We start from the raw sequence: 16,521 nt of genomic DNA, 5'->3' as shown, positions 1-16,521 counted from the left end.
TTTAAACGTGTTAATTGTACCGAGTCTCCGGCCAGCCAATGAAGAATTAGAGGAATGTATTTCTGGTGATAGAAATTCATTTCTCGGTATAATGTGGTTCGGATTCCACAATAAGCTGTAGGTCCCGTTGCTAGGTAACCAATTGGTTCTTAGCCACGTAAAATAAGTCTAATCCTTCGGGCCAGCCCCAGAAGAGCTGTTAATCAGCTCAGTGGTCTGGTTAAACTAAGGTATACTTAACTTTTGTACCACAGAGACTTACTCGACACAGGCAAGTTTTTCCTAAGAACGGACATGCACAATGATAATTATCGTATTTGGCGCAGCAGCTATTAAAAAATGAGTATCTGGAAAAATATACGTCCAAATAGCTGTAAACCAGAGGGGCAATTTGGGAGAGGGGCAATTGCGAAATGGGGATAGAGTCTTTATGCAGGAGACATTAAAAAAATCTCTTCTGAACAGAACCTTTTTAGTTGATTATCTTGTGTGTCTTCTCAAAAATAGATCTACATTAAAGTGATTAGGAATAGGACGTATCTCTACTTATTTACCAATTTACTTAGTTTTTGTATGGAAGCTGGGATTCTTCTTGACGGTATATCTGGATATATATATATATATATATATATATATATATATATATATATATATATATATATATATATATATATATATATATATATATATATACAGTATATATATATATATATATATATATATATATATATATATATATATATATATATATATATATGTATCCTTCTCGTGGTCAAGTCTGTAACATGACTTCGTTCTGATACTCTGGATGCCGGTTCGAATAGTGCTACAGACATCAGAATGACTTCATGTTCTTGCATTTGGATCTAAGGCTTTGTAGTGAGAAGTGTATCCAAAAAGTGCTAAGAATTCGAGAAGTGAAGAATGCATTGTGGTTATTACAATTGTATACGTATATAGTACAAAGTGACCAGTAGATTCTATAGGAAAATGTAGTTATACATATATAATTCATCGTACAGAATTCGTGCTTTGTAACGGTGAAGTAACACTTTCTGAGGTCACCTGTACTTTGAGGTTGCATTGTAAAGAAAAATTATTTTTTGATTGATTTTCTTCGAAGAAATTTCTGATTCGCGTTTCCTGATAGTTGTCTTTATAGGTGTTTCTGGTCAGAAATATCTAAAATGTATTAATTCAGGGTATGTTTAGTTTATCGAGGTAACTTTCGGACATAGTTTCTCGCGTTTTTACATATAATCTCAAGGTATCATATGAGAAAGACGTTATGCGTCACATTCAGTGGCGTTCACTATGAAATCTGTTCTTGAAATTGAGAATAAATAATTTTTGTCAGTGTTTCTCTTCATTTTGAAACTTGCATAGACATTTTCTGAGAATTTTCTTTGTGCCATCACGTTTGTTCAGATCTTTCCGTCTCTTAACTATGGACATTTTATTCCGCAGAAGCTGACATTCAAGTTTATGGGGCATTGATTTGTTTAAGTAGAAGGTTCTTAAATAATAATAATAATAATAATAATAATAATAATAATAATAATAATAACAGAATAACTGCAGCTGCCGTAGAAATAAACAAAAATTATTTGAATTCTATAAAAGGTGACGAATAGTTTTGACCTCACGTTCCACTGGCCGGTTGAATCGGCTATCAACCGGTTAATCAATAGATGAGGTAATTATTTCGAGACCGATACGTTTATTATTTGAGGAATTTACACCAGATTTAGCTTTAAATACCGATTTGCCGCTGAAGTGATTAATTCAGATCTCAATAAATTAATCAACGAACGAGGTTTTGATTGACTGGATGATTTGGGGGGTAAGCTGTCATTCGGTAGACTTATTTGAAGGTTGACTGAGTTCTCTGCAATAATAATAATAATAATAATAATAATAATAATAATAATAATAATAAACAAGTAAAAACTTCGGCGCAATTGAGCTTTCTGTACAGCAGGTACAGCGTATAATCAAGGTCACCGAAAATAGATCAATCTTTTGGTGGTCTCGGTGTAATGCTGTATGAGCCGCTGCCCATGAAACTTTAACTATGGCCCGGTGGTGGCCTATCCTATATCGTTGCCAGAAGCACGATTATGGCTAACTTTAGCCTTAAATAAAATAAAAACCACTGAGGCTAAAGGGCTGCAATACAGTACGTTTGATCATTGGAGGGTGGATGATCAACTTACTAATTTGCAGCCTTCTAGCCTCAGTAGTTTTTAAGATTTGAGGACGGACAGAATAAAGTGCGGACGGACAGACAAAGCCGGCACAATAGTTTTCCTTTTAGAGAAAACTAAAACTTAAAAAGGATCAACCAGTCTCTTGGTATGGCCCTATATAGTGACGATCTCAAAAATGATTCGGGAACCAATCAGTCAGTTATCAGATAAGCCTTTTGACTGGCTGACCCCGTAAATAAGGCAATTAGACCCCTTGAATAAGGTGTCAAGACTAACCCAGTAATAGCCTAATTGACTGTTGGACTGACTGAGGTTGGAGAGAATCTCAGGTGTTTTCGCAGCTAAATCTGTTGTGCTGCTCATCCATCTCACCTGACCTCCTTTGAGAACGCCATGGTTTTGCTTCTCCCGGAGATGGATGGGAACGAATCTGGAAAACAAGACAAAATGGGGTAGCAGGAAGAAGAAGAAGAAAGGAAAGGAGGTTATACCTAATTAAGATAGACGCAAAAGCTGTACGTTACTAATGATGCCAGGAAAGAAAAATACGAAATATTTTCCCCTGCCTGTTGCAGTTAGCGTTTGGTTTTCTCCCTTCACGTTTCAGTTTGTGAAATATGTAAATAAATGCATGGGACTAAATTTAGTAAATTATGTGAAGTAAAAGTTATTTAAGATTTTTCGCCATTTCGTCTTCCGACTCGGCGAAACTTAAACATTCTGTTTCCACCTTTCCTTTTCCTCGTTTGTAGTAATGATTTATGACACGTTAAATCGTGGAAAAACCAAGGTTAAAATAAGTGTTCGGTACTAAACAATACTATACCTGGTATAGCGGTTTTTCATTGGATTGGAATATTTGTAGGCATTATAGACATAAAAGTGGTTTATTCCTTTTCCCTTTCAATTTTTACTTATAATAATCTACTTCCCCCACCCCAAAAAAAAATGCCTCACGGGTTACTAAACCATCGACCGAAATTGTTATCGTTCTGATAATGGATGTAGAATGATTATACAGTAGATTAGGGGTTTTGATATGAAATGGTACAGCAATAAATTTCATAATTTCATGAAAATCTTAATGATAGTCTCATCCCGAGACCATCTGTTATTAGTCTCTCTCTCTCTCTCTCTCTGCTACCACATCGTGTACATCCTCAGTATCCAAATATTTTGAACCCCCCCCCCTCGAGTCCCCAGGTTATTCCCAAACCTCCTGGTAAGAGCCCGTCTTAAGTAGTTCTAATAATTTCTACCTTTGTACAAATAAACTGCTGAGTTTAGTCAGGCTGTGGGTTGCAGCCAGATTGCAGAGGTGCGATGTTATACGAAATGTTTGCTGTCTGATTAACCCCAAATAATTAGCTGCTTGTAATGAAAACGTAAAATCTTTAACCTATATTTTTTACACATTTAGCAGTGGGTGAATTCAAGGTGCCTCATGAAATGTTTATAAATAAGCATTAGCGAATAGCTTCTCATACTGAAATTGTTTTATGACGATAATTTGGGTAGGTTGATAAGATAAAGCAGCTCATGCTCAGAAGGCAGCGAGCCGTTCGGTAGGATTGTAGTTTTATTTAAGCAGAAATTTAACTTTCAGGATATACAAAAGAACGGGTTATTATTTATATTAGTATATTACTTGTTAGAACGATGTCCTTGTTCTTACATATCCAGTCTTATCTCTTTAAGCATCTGTAGAATATATATATGTAATATATATAATATATATATATATACATATAATATATATGCATATTTATATATATATATATATATATATATATATATATATACAGGGTATAACACGAGTTTATGCAAATATTTTGGGAAATGAAAGAAAAAGTCCTTCTGAGCAGAAATTGTTCTATAAACATGCATTTTAAGGCTTCGTTTGTTGGTGAGGTGAATTTTTTAAAAATAACTGTCATCATTAAACGGGCAAGTAAACTGGCGTGCAGGGGATGTAGGAGTGAGTAGTCAGGGATATGGGGGTTGGGGGATGGAGCTGATCAGTTCACTTGTTACTCTGAACAGTCATGCTTTTCTGCAAAGATAGGTGAGCGTGTCCGGGTTAAAAGTGTTAAATTCCGGATTCATTTTGAGAGCAAGAAGCTGGAGTCAATGCCTTACAGCTCGGGTAATGTAGAATATGCAGATAAGATGTTTATGTATGTGTTTAGCAACAGTTCCATTTCTAGATTACACAGTTGTGAACTCCACTGTTATACAAAAAAGGAAATCGGCGGTTAGGCCGATATGAATAAAATACCTCCAAAAATCAAATGTATCCTTTAGATACTGAACAAGGGGAAAAAATGCATGCATCGTTTAAACCTCCCTCTCCAGCAAGGGTATTCACTGGACTCCGATTAGGGAAAGGAAGGCTTAGCTTATGGAATTCCCCTCCATCAAAGATAGGCCTATTCATTAAACACCGATCAAAGATTTAAAACGTATATATCAAAAATGTCTCCTTCTCCATCAATAGTATCTATAACACACCAATCAAAGAAAAAAACGTTTCTATGAAAATACTTTCATCTCTGTCAGATTAAAAAGATCGGGAACATTGTGGAAAATTCACTTTCTTCATTCTTTCCTGTCAAAGGTAGCCTCTTCATGCAGTAATCGAAAGTGGTAAAAAAGCTGACATTGTTTAAAGTGCAGTATCCTCCCTACCTACAATCCCTTGTCATCATGATTACTGTCACTATCACTCACTGAGTGTAGGCGTAGGTCTAGTTCTGACTCATGATTTAACAATTCCATGACGAGGTGTCAGGACAGTTTGTGGTAGAATTCAACGATCTCAAATAAATGTTGCCAAGCAATATTTACACTGCTTTCTTGATATGTAAAGCTAATCATAAAAATTTATTACAAGAAGTCTGTTCACAGGTGATTTTCTAGTTGAAGGGACTGTAATGTTACATTTTTCAATAACCTGTGAGAGAAAATCATAATTAAAAGGCTAGCAATTGCGTTACCTAAAGCACTTCATTAACTCTTCCCCCCATATTCCTGAATACTCACAACCACATCCCACACGCGCCAGCTTACTTGCCCGATTAATGATAATGGGTATTTTAAAAATTCACCTCACCGACAAACGAAGCCTTAAAATGTATGTTCATAGAACATTTTCTGCTCAGAATGTCTCTTTCTTTCATTTCCCAAAATATTTGCAAAAACTCGTGTTATGCCCTATTACATATACATAGAATCTACTGGTCACTTTATACCAGATATGTATGTAATTTTAGTAGCCACAATTCCCTCTTAACTTTTCAAATTCTTCACACTTTTTGGATATGCTTGTCACTACAAAGCCTTAAATCCAAATGCAAGAAATATGAATAAATTCTGCTGCTTGGTAGCGGGAATCGAACCCGCATCACTGATTACTCGGAATGTGGATTCAGTTCCCGCTACCGAACGTCAGAATTAGTTCATATGTCTTACATTTAGATCTAAGGCTTTGTAGTGACAAGAGTACAAGAAGTGTGAAGAATTGAAATGTGTGAAGATATATATATATATATGTATATATATATATATATATATATATATATATGTATATACTATGTATATATATGTATATATATATATATATATATATATATATATATATATATATATATATATATATATATATATATATATATATATATATATATATATATATATATATATATATATAAGGAAGCCTCTATGTCTAGGTCGGTAGAGCAGCAGCCTCGGACTTCATAGAGGTCTGTGGCGCAGGTTCAAATCCGCAGCCGACCCATCAGAGAGGCGGACACTTTGTTGTCCGTGTAGAAACCCCGGGTTATGTATTTAATCAACGGATAGGTTTGCTGAAAGCAAATGGGTGTTACAGACTAATACACACACAAACAAAGCCACTCCAACATCTTCTAAAAACATAACAGACACCTCACACCTCGCTGCTGGGAGAAAGGGAGCTGGGGATTTGGTACGCTACATGTACACATGCGCTACCGGTGTCTAAGCGATGTCAGGCAGGGCAGCCGATCGAGGCTATGGTCTACCCCCAGTGCCAAATCAAAGTCCTTCAAAAAGAAGGCATCATGCTTACCCCATGTAAAGAATGGGAAAAAGCACGTTAAACGAAGAAGAAGAAGAAGAAGAATTATATATATATATATATATATATATATATATATATATATATATATATATATATATATATATATATATATATAATATGTATATATATATGTATACATACTTATATAGAGTGTACATGCATACATACAAAAATCCACTCATTCACATGCATATTGTATATATGTATATATATCTGTATCATATATATATCATATATATAGGCTATATATTCATATATATGTGTGTGTGTATGTATATATGCTTGATTATTGGAAATTATGGTTTCCGTCCCCAGGAAAAAAATTAATAGCATACTTAGCAAAGAGAAAATGGCTACGAAAGCTGTTAGATTATGCGTTAGTTCAGAGAAGAGGGAAGAAAACCTTGATGGATGAAATGGTCAGGAGAAGGGTAGCTGGAGATATATCCGATCATTATTTGGATTAAGCGAAAGTTAAGACGGATACATTTGAGGTGTGAGAGGGAGGATAAAAATGTAGCTGTAAGGGTAATCAATAGAGGCGAGTAATAATGGGGACGTAAGAGACCATATAGAGAAAAAAAATTATGAAAATGGCTAGAGTTACAGACACGTAAGCTGGAGGAATATAATTTAAGGATAATGTCGTAGATTTAGTAGTGAGTGGGGTTTTAGGAAGGTAGGTAGAGGGAATAAAAATATGTGTCGGCATAAGGGAATAAGATGCAAACTTAGTGAAGAGAAAGAAAAGAAATAGTTTGAGGTGCAATTGCAAAACAAGATAGTGAACAGGAATACAAGAGGATGGCTAAGGTGTTGAAGAAGAAAATGAGACAGACATGTAATAAAAAGCGTGAAGGTGAGCAAGGGTTTCTTGGACAACAAATAGTCATTCTCTAAGGAAGTAAATGTAGGAAGAAAGGTTGATGAATGTAAGATCCAAATTGAAAGATACTATGTGAAGAGAATGCATTCCTGGGTTGGTGAAGTGAGTATTTCGAGGATTTGTTGAGTGTGGAAGATAGCAGAGAGGTTGAGCTGAAGAACACAAGAGTGCAAGATGTTAGAGTGAGTTTGAGGACGCTTGCGAAGGTTGCTGTTGAGGAAGAAAGGAGGATAATTAAGAGGATAAGGAAATGAAAAGACACCAGGAGCTAATGTGATTGTAAATGACATTTTGGTATACAGATGTAAGAAAGTGATTACATGATGTGGAACCCTGCCACATCACATAATCACATCGTAGTACCTAAACTAGGCTATGGGTCTTATCATGGCAGGCACAGAAGCAATTTCAATTATAATTCCTCTTGGGTGAAAGTTATTCCCAAGTTATAGTTAACTGGATGTTAAATGATTTTTGTGGTTGAATATAATGTGTGTATATATATATATATATATATATATATATATATATATATATATATATATATATATATATATATATATATATATATATATATATATATATATATATATATATATATATATATATATATATATATATATATATATATATATATATAGATAGAAATATCAGGTGCTGATCCACGTACGACAAATATCTCCAGCAATGCTTCAGTAATCTACAGTACTTCCTCCCCATCTTTAAGAGATAAACAGAAAATTCTACCCTTCTCAATTAAATTATTTTTACGCAGACTTGTTTCAACAGTTAATGCATGGCCATCCGCAGGGATACACTAGATGTACGATGGAACCACAGGCCAATATTGAGGTGAGTACAGCCAGAAACTTGATTAAAAACAAGAAAAATGAATATTTGTTCATGAATCCTCCATGCCCAGAGAGAGAGAGAGAGAGAGAGTCCCAATAGCCTGCAGCCACTTTGTGCCCAGTGCAGCTCATTTCAAGAAGCTTTTGTGCCTTCTTCAAATATAAATTTGCAAACCATGCTGGGTCCCACATTGCTTGGATCACATAATGAGTGTGCAATGTGGTTCAAATTGTAAACTATGCTGTTCCCAGTTTCCTTGGATCTCCTATGAGTGACGATGTTCTTCGTACCATGGATGGCTATCATGGTAGGGTGTTTGAAGAAGCTAAGCAGCATCCTCTTGCAGTTGGTTTCCTTCTCTCTGTGATGAAGTAACTCACTTCTCCACATCCATCCAGAATGCCCATGCTTTTCCACTTTTAATAAAACTTTTGTGGCACAGCCTCTCTTATTTTTGTAAGGTGTTAATGAACATGTGACCCCCATAACTCTCTAACAACTCTTCAATAGTTTACAGTACTTCCCCTTATTTTCAAGGAAAAAACTGAAAACTGCAAGTATGCTATATTAATTTATTCTTAGTTAGAAAAAAGTTTCAGCCATTAAGTCATGGCTGTTTTGAGATACACAAGACAGACAATATAATTGCTCTCCAAATTATAGGCAAGTACATTCAGAAAATTTATTAAAACCAAGAACCCAAAAGGAAAATTAACACAAATCGTACAGATTAACAACTTTCACAGGACAGGATGCTTCTCCATGAACCCCTTAATGGCAGAGCCCCAGTGGCTTATAGCCACTTTGTGTCCAGCACATTTCATATTTTAGGTTTGTTTTTATGAATGACGCACACTTGAATTTCAATGCGATCATTGTAACATGTTAGTTCCAATCCCAGCGGAAATTTTGAGTTAAAGGTAATATTTTGATGTATACTATTGTTGATACACTATATATATATATACATACACACACACACATATATGTGTGTGTGCATTTGCACTCTTTATCCTTACTTTTACTTTTATATCTCTCTGTACCTCATTTAATAAAAGCCCTTGATGATGTCAGGTGGAGGTCGAAACATCAACATCTTTCAAAAGCTTAGTAATCAAGGACTTAATTTTTTGCTTAATTTGAAAAACATACATTCAGAACTTTCTTAAAATGAATTGTAATTTATGTCGCAGAATACTTCCCAGATTTTACGAATAAATAACTTACTCGGCCATTGAAACCATTCTGCTTAGAACTCTATCTCGGGTAGTTTGTTGAGGGCAAAGCCGCGACTGAGAATTGTTCTCGGAACAAAGGAGACTAAAACACCTTTGGTTTGTGCTTCAGTGAATGTGAACAAAGGGGTTGTTTTTTCAACTGTAAAATGCCTCGTAGGCCTGTCGCAGTTGGGTGATCAGCTGGAAAGAAGGCTGGAAAAAAAGTCTTGTACTCTTCAAGAGCAGTTACTTTATAAAATGGTGTAAGAATCTTTATGAGCGAATGTGTAACTGGGCCAGTAAGTAAATAGAGAAGACAGTAGATTAATAGATGCAAATCTCAATAAGGAAATGAAAACGGAAGGCTTCCAGTTGGAGCTAATGGTCAATGACTTCATTCTTTGGAAGGATATTTCTCTCAATTGTTTCACTTTCCTCGTGATTCGCTTGCATCATTCATTATTGTTCCCGAACGTTGGAATTTGCAGTAAAAGAAACCCATCATCATCAAATAAGTTCGTATCCTAATGCAAACAAAAAGGAAGTTAAAATGCATGATGTGTTCTGTTTTACGATTGCGAACCAACTCGATGGAATTTTTATTCTAAATAGACGTTTTACTTCCTGACATCAGAGATCTTGACTAGATTTGTTGGTACCGATTCACTTAGGAAAAGTCTCTTTTCGGTACGGGCTGCTTTGGGAGCAAGAGCTTGTGCTGGCATAAGACCAGCTTAATCTAAAACAAAATCTTTCACTTAACAGTTTATAGAAAAGGAAAAATTCCTTGGCATGTTTATTTTTATAAATACGATGAAATAATTTTTTTTTTTAGTTTTTCTTCATTTTGATTTCAGACAAATACACTTTACTTTGGTCTGCTGCAGATCTGTTATTTCGTTTTAAAAAAATAACATTACGATTTTACTTTTCCATCTTAAAAAAAATATGATATGCTTGAAATTCAAGGTCATCTGAATTCCTAATTAGTAGTGTGCCTAATTTATTTTTTAGAGTTGCACCCAGAAATAATATTTAGCCACACTTAATATTTCATGTGTATCAGCTCTTATCCCTAAGACAAGACAACAGCCACCTATCATTGTTTTAAAAATTACTGTGAAGAAATTAATTCTGACTCACCTGCGTACTGGAACAACTGTGGTATCAACTTACTTGATTAGAACCTCGTTGCTTTCCCTCGCTCTTGAACTGGATGCCGTTTCTGTGAGACGATAATAATGAAGATTATTGTTAAACGTATCAATGAAGATTAGAGTCAAACACGCGGTTGAGGTTTAGAGGCCGAGTTCTTGTAGTGGTTGTCTTACCGTGTTCCCTGTGTCCCGTTACTGAACTTAATTTACAATTTATTTTTAAAACGTAAGGTACAGGAGATAATCCTGTCTGACTCATGTTTTGATAAATAAAACCAAAGTAACGGGACATGGTGAACACGGTAAGGCTGACACCACAAGAACTCATCCTCTAAACATCAGCCGTGAGTTTGATGTGTGGCTGATAACAACCACACTCAACTGTGTAAGTCACAATAATAATAGATTGCCAGTCGACCTCAAAGAGTATTGAAAAGAAATCGTACCGTCAGTATTACCAAATTTAAGTCATTAATACTTCACAGGAAAATCATAACGACGTTTTTTCCTCCAGAATAAAAATTGGATGGATTCAAACATCGAGGAGACGGGTCCAATCAAAAGCTATTTCTTTGATCTAATGTGGATCAAAGAGTCTTGTGCCTAATTTGAAAAGTATTTACGGAATTGCAGATTTCGTGAGATGATTTGCTCTACTTATGTCTGATCTGACTTCATGTTGGTTATCATTAAAATTAATTTTTTTTTTTATTTGATCGCCCCATCAGTATTTTCACATATTGGTTTGTATGTTAACTAGTCCGCTTTTTTTCTTCTTTCTTCCATGACAAATCGACCAATGTAATCTTTGCACCAGTATTGAAGTGTTTTGTTTGTGTGTGTGTGTGTGTATATATATATATATATATATATATATATATATATATATATATATATATATATATATATATATATATAAATAAATAAATATATATATATATATATATATATATATAAATAAATAAATTTATTTAATATCCGATTCATATATATAATGAATTGCATATATTGTATGATATATATACCAGTTCGATTCGAACCCATTGGAAAACAACGAAAATACAGTGACTACTCCTATTCTCGCTGTTTCCCAACCAGGCGGCTGTCCGAATCCCACTGGAGACGAAGCACTTGTCACTTATAATTCCCCTTGGGTATATATAAGTTTTCCCCAAGGTATAGTGAATTGGATATTAAACGTCAATATGACAATATTTGTGAATAAAATAAATGTCTCGATGTGACCCATTGGAAAACAATATATAAAATACAGCGACTAAAGGAGTTCCTGTTGGATGAGTGGGTAGAGTTGTCCCAACCAGGCTAGGCCCGTTCGAATTTCCACTGAAGAATTAGAGGAATGTATTTCTTATCATTTCTCGGTATAATTCCCCCGTTGCTAGGTAACCAACTGGTTTTTAGCCACGTTAAATCCCCTTCGGGCCATAGTGAATCAGCTGTGGTCTTAAACGAAAACTTTTAACTGACTAAAGGGACATTTCTTATATTTACAAATGAATTAAATAAATTTTTACATTATGTGATATATATATATATATATATATATATATATATATATATATAGTTGTCACATAAAGGAGTTCCTCGTTGGATGAGTGGGTAGAGTTGTCGGCTAGCATTCTGCTAGGCCCGAGTTCGAGTTTCCGGCCAGCCAATGAAGAATTAGAGGAATGTATTTCTGGTGAGAGAAATTCATTTCTCGGTATAATGTGGTTCGGATTCCACAATGAGCTGTAGGTCCCGTTGCTAGGTAACCAACTGGTTTTTAGCCACGTAAAATAAGCCTAATCCTTCGGGCCAGCCCTAGGAGAGCTGTTAATCAGCTCAGTGGTCTGGTTAAACTAAGGTATACTTAACTTTTAACTTGTCACATAAAGGGACATTTCTTATATTTACAAATACATATATACATATAAATTTTATACATTATATATATATATATATATATATATATATATATATATATATATATATTATCATCGTTCATTATCTTTCCTTTTAGCATTCTTAGTTACAGACCAATTAACTACATCTGAAAGTTGAATTCTAGGAGGTTGATTTAACGAAATATAAGTCTTTAACACTGCCAACTCTTCCATTTATATGAGCCATCTTCATGCTGTGTATTCAGTTTCAATGCTTAATTAAGTGCCTTCACTCAGAAATAATTTATTTTCAGTATATTATGATTACCAAATACTAAAACAACTGAATTGTTAATCTGTCTATCTGTGTGTATGCCTGTCTTTCTCATTGTAATTACTGGTCTCGCTGGCATAGTGGTTAGAGTCGTGATATGCCACTCAGATATCGTGGGTTCGCATCTCGCCCAGGGCGATGAAATATCACTGGCTCTCTATCATGATCAGTTACTGCTGCAGTGCAGGTCTGCGGTGGGAGGTTGAAACCAACATTCTTTGGAAGCTTGAATTTCAAGTGAATGGCCCTTGTGTGCTTGTTCCATGTGAATAGGTTTCATCTACTGAAATAATAATAATAATAATAATAATAATAATAATAATAATAATAATAATAATAATAATAATGATAATAACAACGATGTATATTTCTGGTTATTGGAGTTAGCCCCTATGAGAGCGAAAGAAATTAGCTCAGTGGTCTGGGTAAACTATTTATTAATAACGATATTAGAGTTAAGAGATTTTATAATGACTAAAAACCTTTAAAAAATATGAATTAAGTCAATATTTCGAAGCAAAGACATGACATTTATAACTGTGGTTTTAATAAGTAAAAATTGTTGGAATATCATTGGGAAACATTTTTCTGATTTATGATTCAAAACTTTAAAGAATCAAAGTTCTTGGTTGCCAATTTAAAGTTTGTATAAAATACATGAGTATGACATTCCTTGAAAATCCGGAAATACGAATGTCACAGATGATTTCTGGTAATTTTCGAAGACTGTTTATAAAGATATATATCAAGTTTACAGAATACGGAGACCTAGATTTATAGAATGCGTGGACAAGCTTTTAGAAGAGGAAAACGAACTTGACGCATTACAGAGCAAATTATGGAATACTAAGTTGAAGTGTACAGAATACAAGTCGACATTTTATAGAATACTAAGGCCAATATTAATGCACTAAATAGAGTTCGCTGCAATAGGATTCCTGGCTTCTCTTCAGAAACGAGCGCGCGTGCGAATGCACGGACGTACGCTGCGGTGTCCGGATGTGTTCATGCATTTAAGTAAATGTACTTGCAGTTTAATGAAACTGAACTGAAGTATGCGTACTTATAAATCGACACTGCAAGGGTCTCTTATCTTGGATGTGTACGGTTCACCTTGGCTATTTTATACTGGTTTTGCTTAATTTAGATAGAACAAAATCACTCGTTTGGCTGATTGGTTAGGCGATATGAATTTAGATATCATGGGAAGGAACGAGTGAAAATAAAGTAAATTAGAAAGAGGAAGGATGGGTATGCCTCAAGTGTTATTTACTGAGTCAACTAGAAGGTATTTTTTGAAATGGCTTAGATACAATCCTGTGAACTGACATTCACAGGAAATACACTTTGAGAGAAAAGTGTCAACTGAAGAATTATTTTGTTGATGGACTTTTGAGAAAAGTTTATGGAAGAGTAGTGTTTTTAGGGCAGAGGTTTTTACAGAGAAAATTTGTCATGGGAGGATTGTTATGAAGAAAAGTTTTTTGCTAGACATTGTCATTCTAGAAATTACGATAGTGGAAGCTGGTCGAGAGCTTTTCATATGCATATATATGTACAGTATATATATATATATATATATATATATATATATATATATATATATATATATATATATATATATATATATATATATATGAAAATAAAAAGGCCTGAAAACACTTTTTAAAGGAAACAAATTTATATATATATAGATAAATTAATAATGTTATATATATATCTTCTGTTTTGGTATAAATGCTATATATATGTCACGGCTTGTCAAAACTACAAGACGAAACTGTTATATATTCTCTTCTGTTTTGGTTCAAATGCTATACCTCACGATTCCCCGAACCGGGTAAGGAAAGGAACAGTATGTGTGCGTTTCCTAGAAAATTCAGAATGACTCTGTCGAACTTAGAAGTGAATTGATCACATGGTTGTTAGTCGACTGGTTAGGTTCGTAGTAGGATGAGAGAGAGAGAGAGAGAGAGAGAGAGAGAGAGAGAGAGAGAGAGAGGAATACACGGGATGGCCTCCGCTAGGTACTCCTCACTCGACGATCTAATAAAACATTTATCACCCAGACTAGTGACGTAAGTTTCTGCTTCTGATACGATCATTGGTGCTTTCAGGGTAATCTCAAGAAAAAAGAAGTGATATACATATCTTCTGCATCTCTTATCGCTGATGTCTGTCATGAGTTGACCGCATTTCCCTCGCCGCTGAGATGTGTAAGTGTTATGCTTGTTGAGTGGCCCTAGTAAAGCGCTCATACGTCATACGTGCAACGTGGTAGGAAAAGGTTGAGTCGCAAGATCAATGATTGCGGGTCTGTGAAAATGCGGGTGTCTTTTCTTGGTGAACATGTTGGGTCGCTTATTTTGTTGTGTAAATATTGCTTAAAATAACTAAAAATTAATCACATTAAATTAGTTTTGGTAAGACACTGAAACAGATTTTCAGAGCAGCAACCGGCCAGTTTACCTGTAACTTTTATATTCTCATACAGACAAATTCGCGCTGTAGGAGGCGTGAGAGATGCTCGTTTTTTTTTTTTTTTTTTTTTTTTTACATATTCTTAGAAAGCCCTTTCTTCCGTACCGTGTATTGGGGAAGGAAAGTTTATCACAAGTGAGAAAGCGGACGAAGAATATTGAAACTTCTGTCTGAAACTCTCATGACCCAGTAGCTTTCGCTCGTGACGTGACGAAACTGCAGCGGGGTCGACGGGGCGTAACGTAACCACTGGCTCGCAGTCGCAGCTCCGCCAGCCAGTGTGGCTCCAGTCATCGTGAGGGAAGGTTGCGGTAGGCTGCGCTAGACGCAGGCACGATGGACGTGGCAGTTTTTGACGAACATATTTCCCAATATAGTTTCGATTTTTACTGTCTGATTGATCAGTGTCCTTTTCGATAGTGGTTGACAGTTCGTTGTGCAGTTACAGAAAAGACGTTCAAACTTTCTAGTGGTGAGAAGTGATCCACAAAACGAAAGATAGCGAACAACGAAAACATTTTTGTTAAAGAATTTAATAAACATTATTTAAAAAGTGGAGATTGCTGGTTGACAGGAATGGAGCTAACTGAAGCAGCTTTGTTGGGTGAGTACCTGCAAAAGTGAGCGAATGTCCATGTCTATGAACGCTGATTATGATAACGTTCACTATCATGCACATTACAAGTATCAAGATAGCTAGCTTTTGTACCACTTTACACACACACACACACACACACACACACACACACACACACACACACACACACACATATATATATATATATATATATATATATATATATATATATATATATATATATATACGTATATTATTCTATATATATTACAATTTTTTAATTTTTTCAACAGTTTTTATCGCATAAAATCACATATAAACCTGTAAAGGCGCGAGGTAAAAGTTGTGAAAGTCGCCGAACAGTGATTTTCGTGAATCAAGCAAGTTTCTTACAGACACGCAAGCGCTTCTTGTGAGTTTTCTTATTTGCTTGTTTCAAGCAAGATATTTTAGTGGAAAGAGTCGTCTGTTGTACGTTCCAGAGTGCGTTAGTTTTAGATACCACCAAAATTTTTTCAATTATTCCTCCGAAGAACAATATTTCTTTGTATTGTATTGATTTTGTCGATGGTAATGAGTTATTCTCTCTCTCTCTCTCTCTCTCTCTCTCTCTCTCTCTCTCTCTCTCTCTCTCTCTCTCTCTCTTACTAAAAAAAAATTCAGCCTTCTCTCCAGCAGTGGCGCTTTATATTCTCCCGAAATTAGACTTAACATTTTCTAAACGTGGTTTTTGTAAATTTTATCTTTTTGTTCATTAACTTTCTTGTTCACATTTTATATTGAGGTCTGTTATCTTTTCGC

At 35.0% G+C, this 16,521-nt stretch overlaps 1 protein-coding gene across 21 annotated transcripts in view; it reads left to right on the top strand.

Moving 5' to 3' along the window:
* qtc (quick-to-court) overlaps positions 1-16,521 on the top strand; it is a 279,218-nt gene that overhangs the window by 111,716 nt on the left and 150,981 nt on the right. For 4 of the 21 annotated variants that reach the window (XM_067094465.1, XM_067094457.1, XM_067094468.1 and 1 more), the window contains exon 1: positions 15,402-15,747. The exons of 12 other annotated variants lie outside the window; for them this stretch is intronic. In XM_067094465.1, the coding sequence (XP_066950566.1) occupies positions 15,720-15,747 (28 nt within the window). In that variant the 5' untranslated portion in view covers positions 15,402-15,719. Of the gene's footprint in view, positions 1-15,350; positions 15,748-16,521 lie in introns of those variants that run through there. 5 more of the 21 variants (XM_067094475.1, XM_067094467.1, XM_067094456.1 and 2 more) reach the window with 3 other exon arrangements.

The sequence above is a fragment of the Macrobrachium rosenbergii genome, chromosome 50 (assembly GCF_040412425.1).
Source record: "Macrobrachium rosenbergii isolate ZJJX-2024 chromosome 50, ASM4041242v1, whole genome shotgun sequence".
NCBI lineage: Eukaryota > Metazoa > Arthropoda > Malacostraca > Decapoda > Palaemonidae > Macrobrachium > Macrobrachium rosenbergii.
The sequence above is the reverse complement of the archived record's forward strand: the minus strand, read 5'-3'. Positions and strand labels throughout refer to the sequence as shown.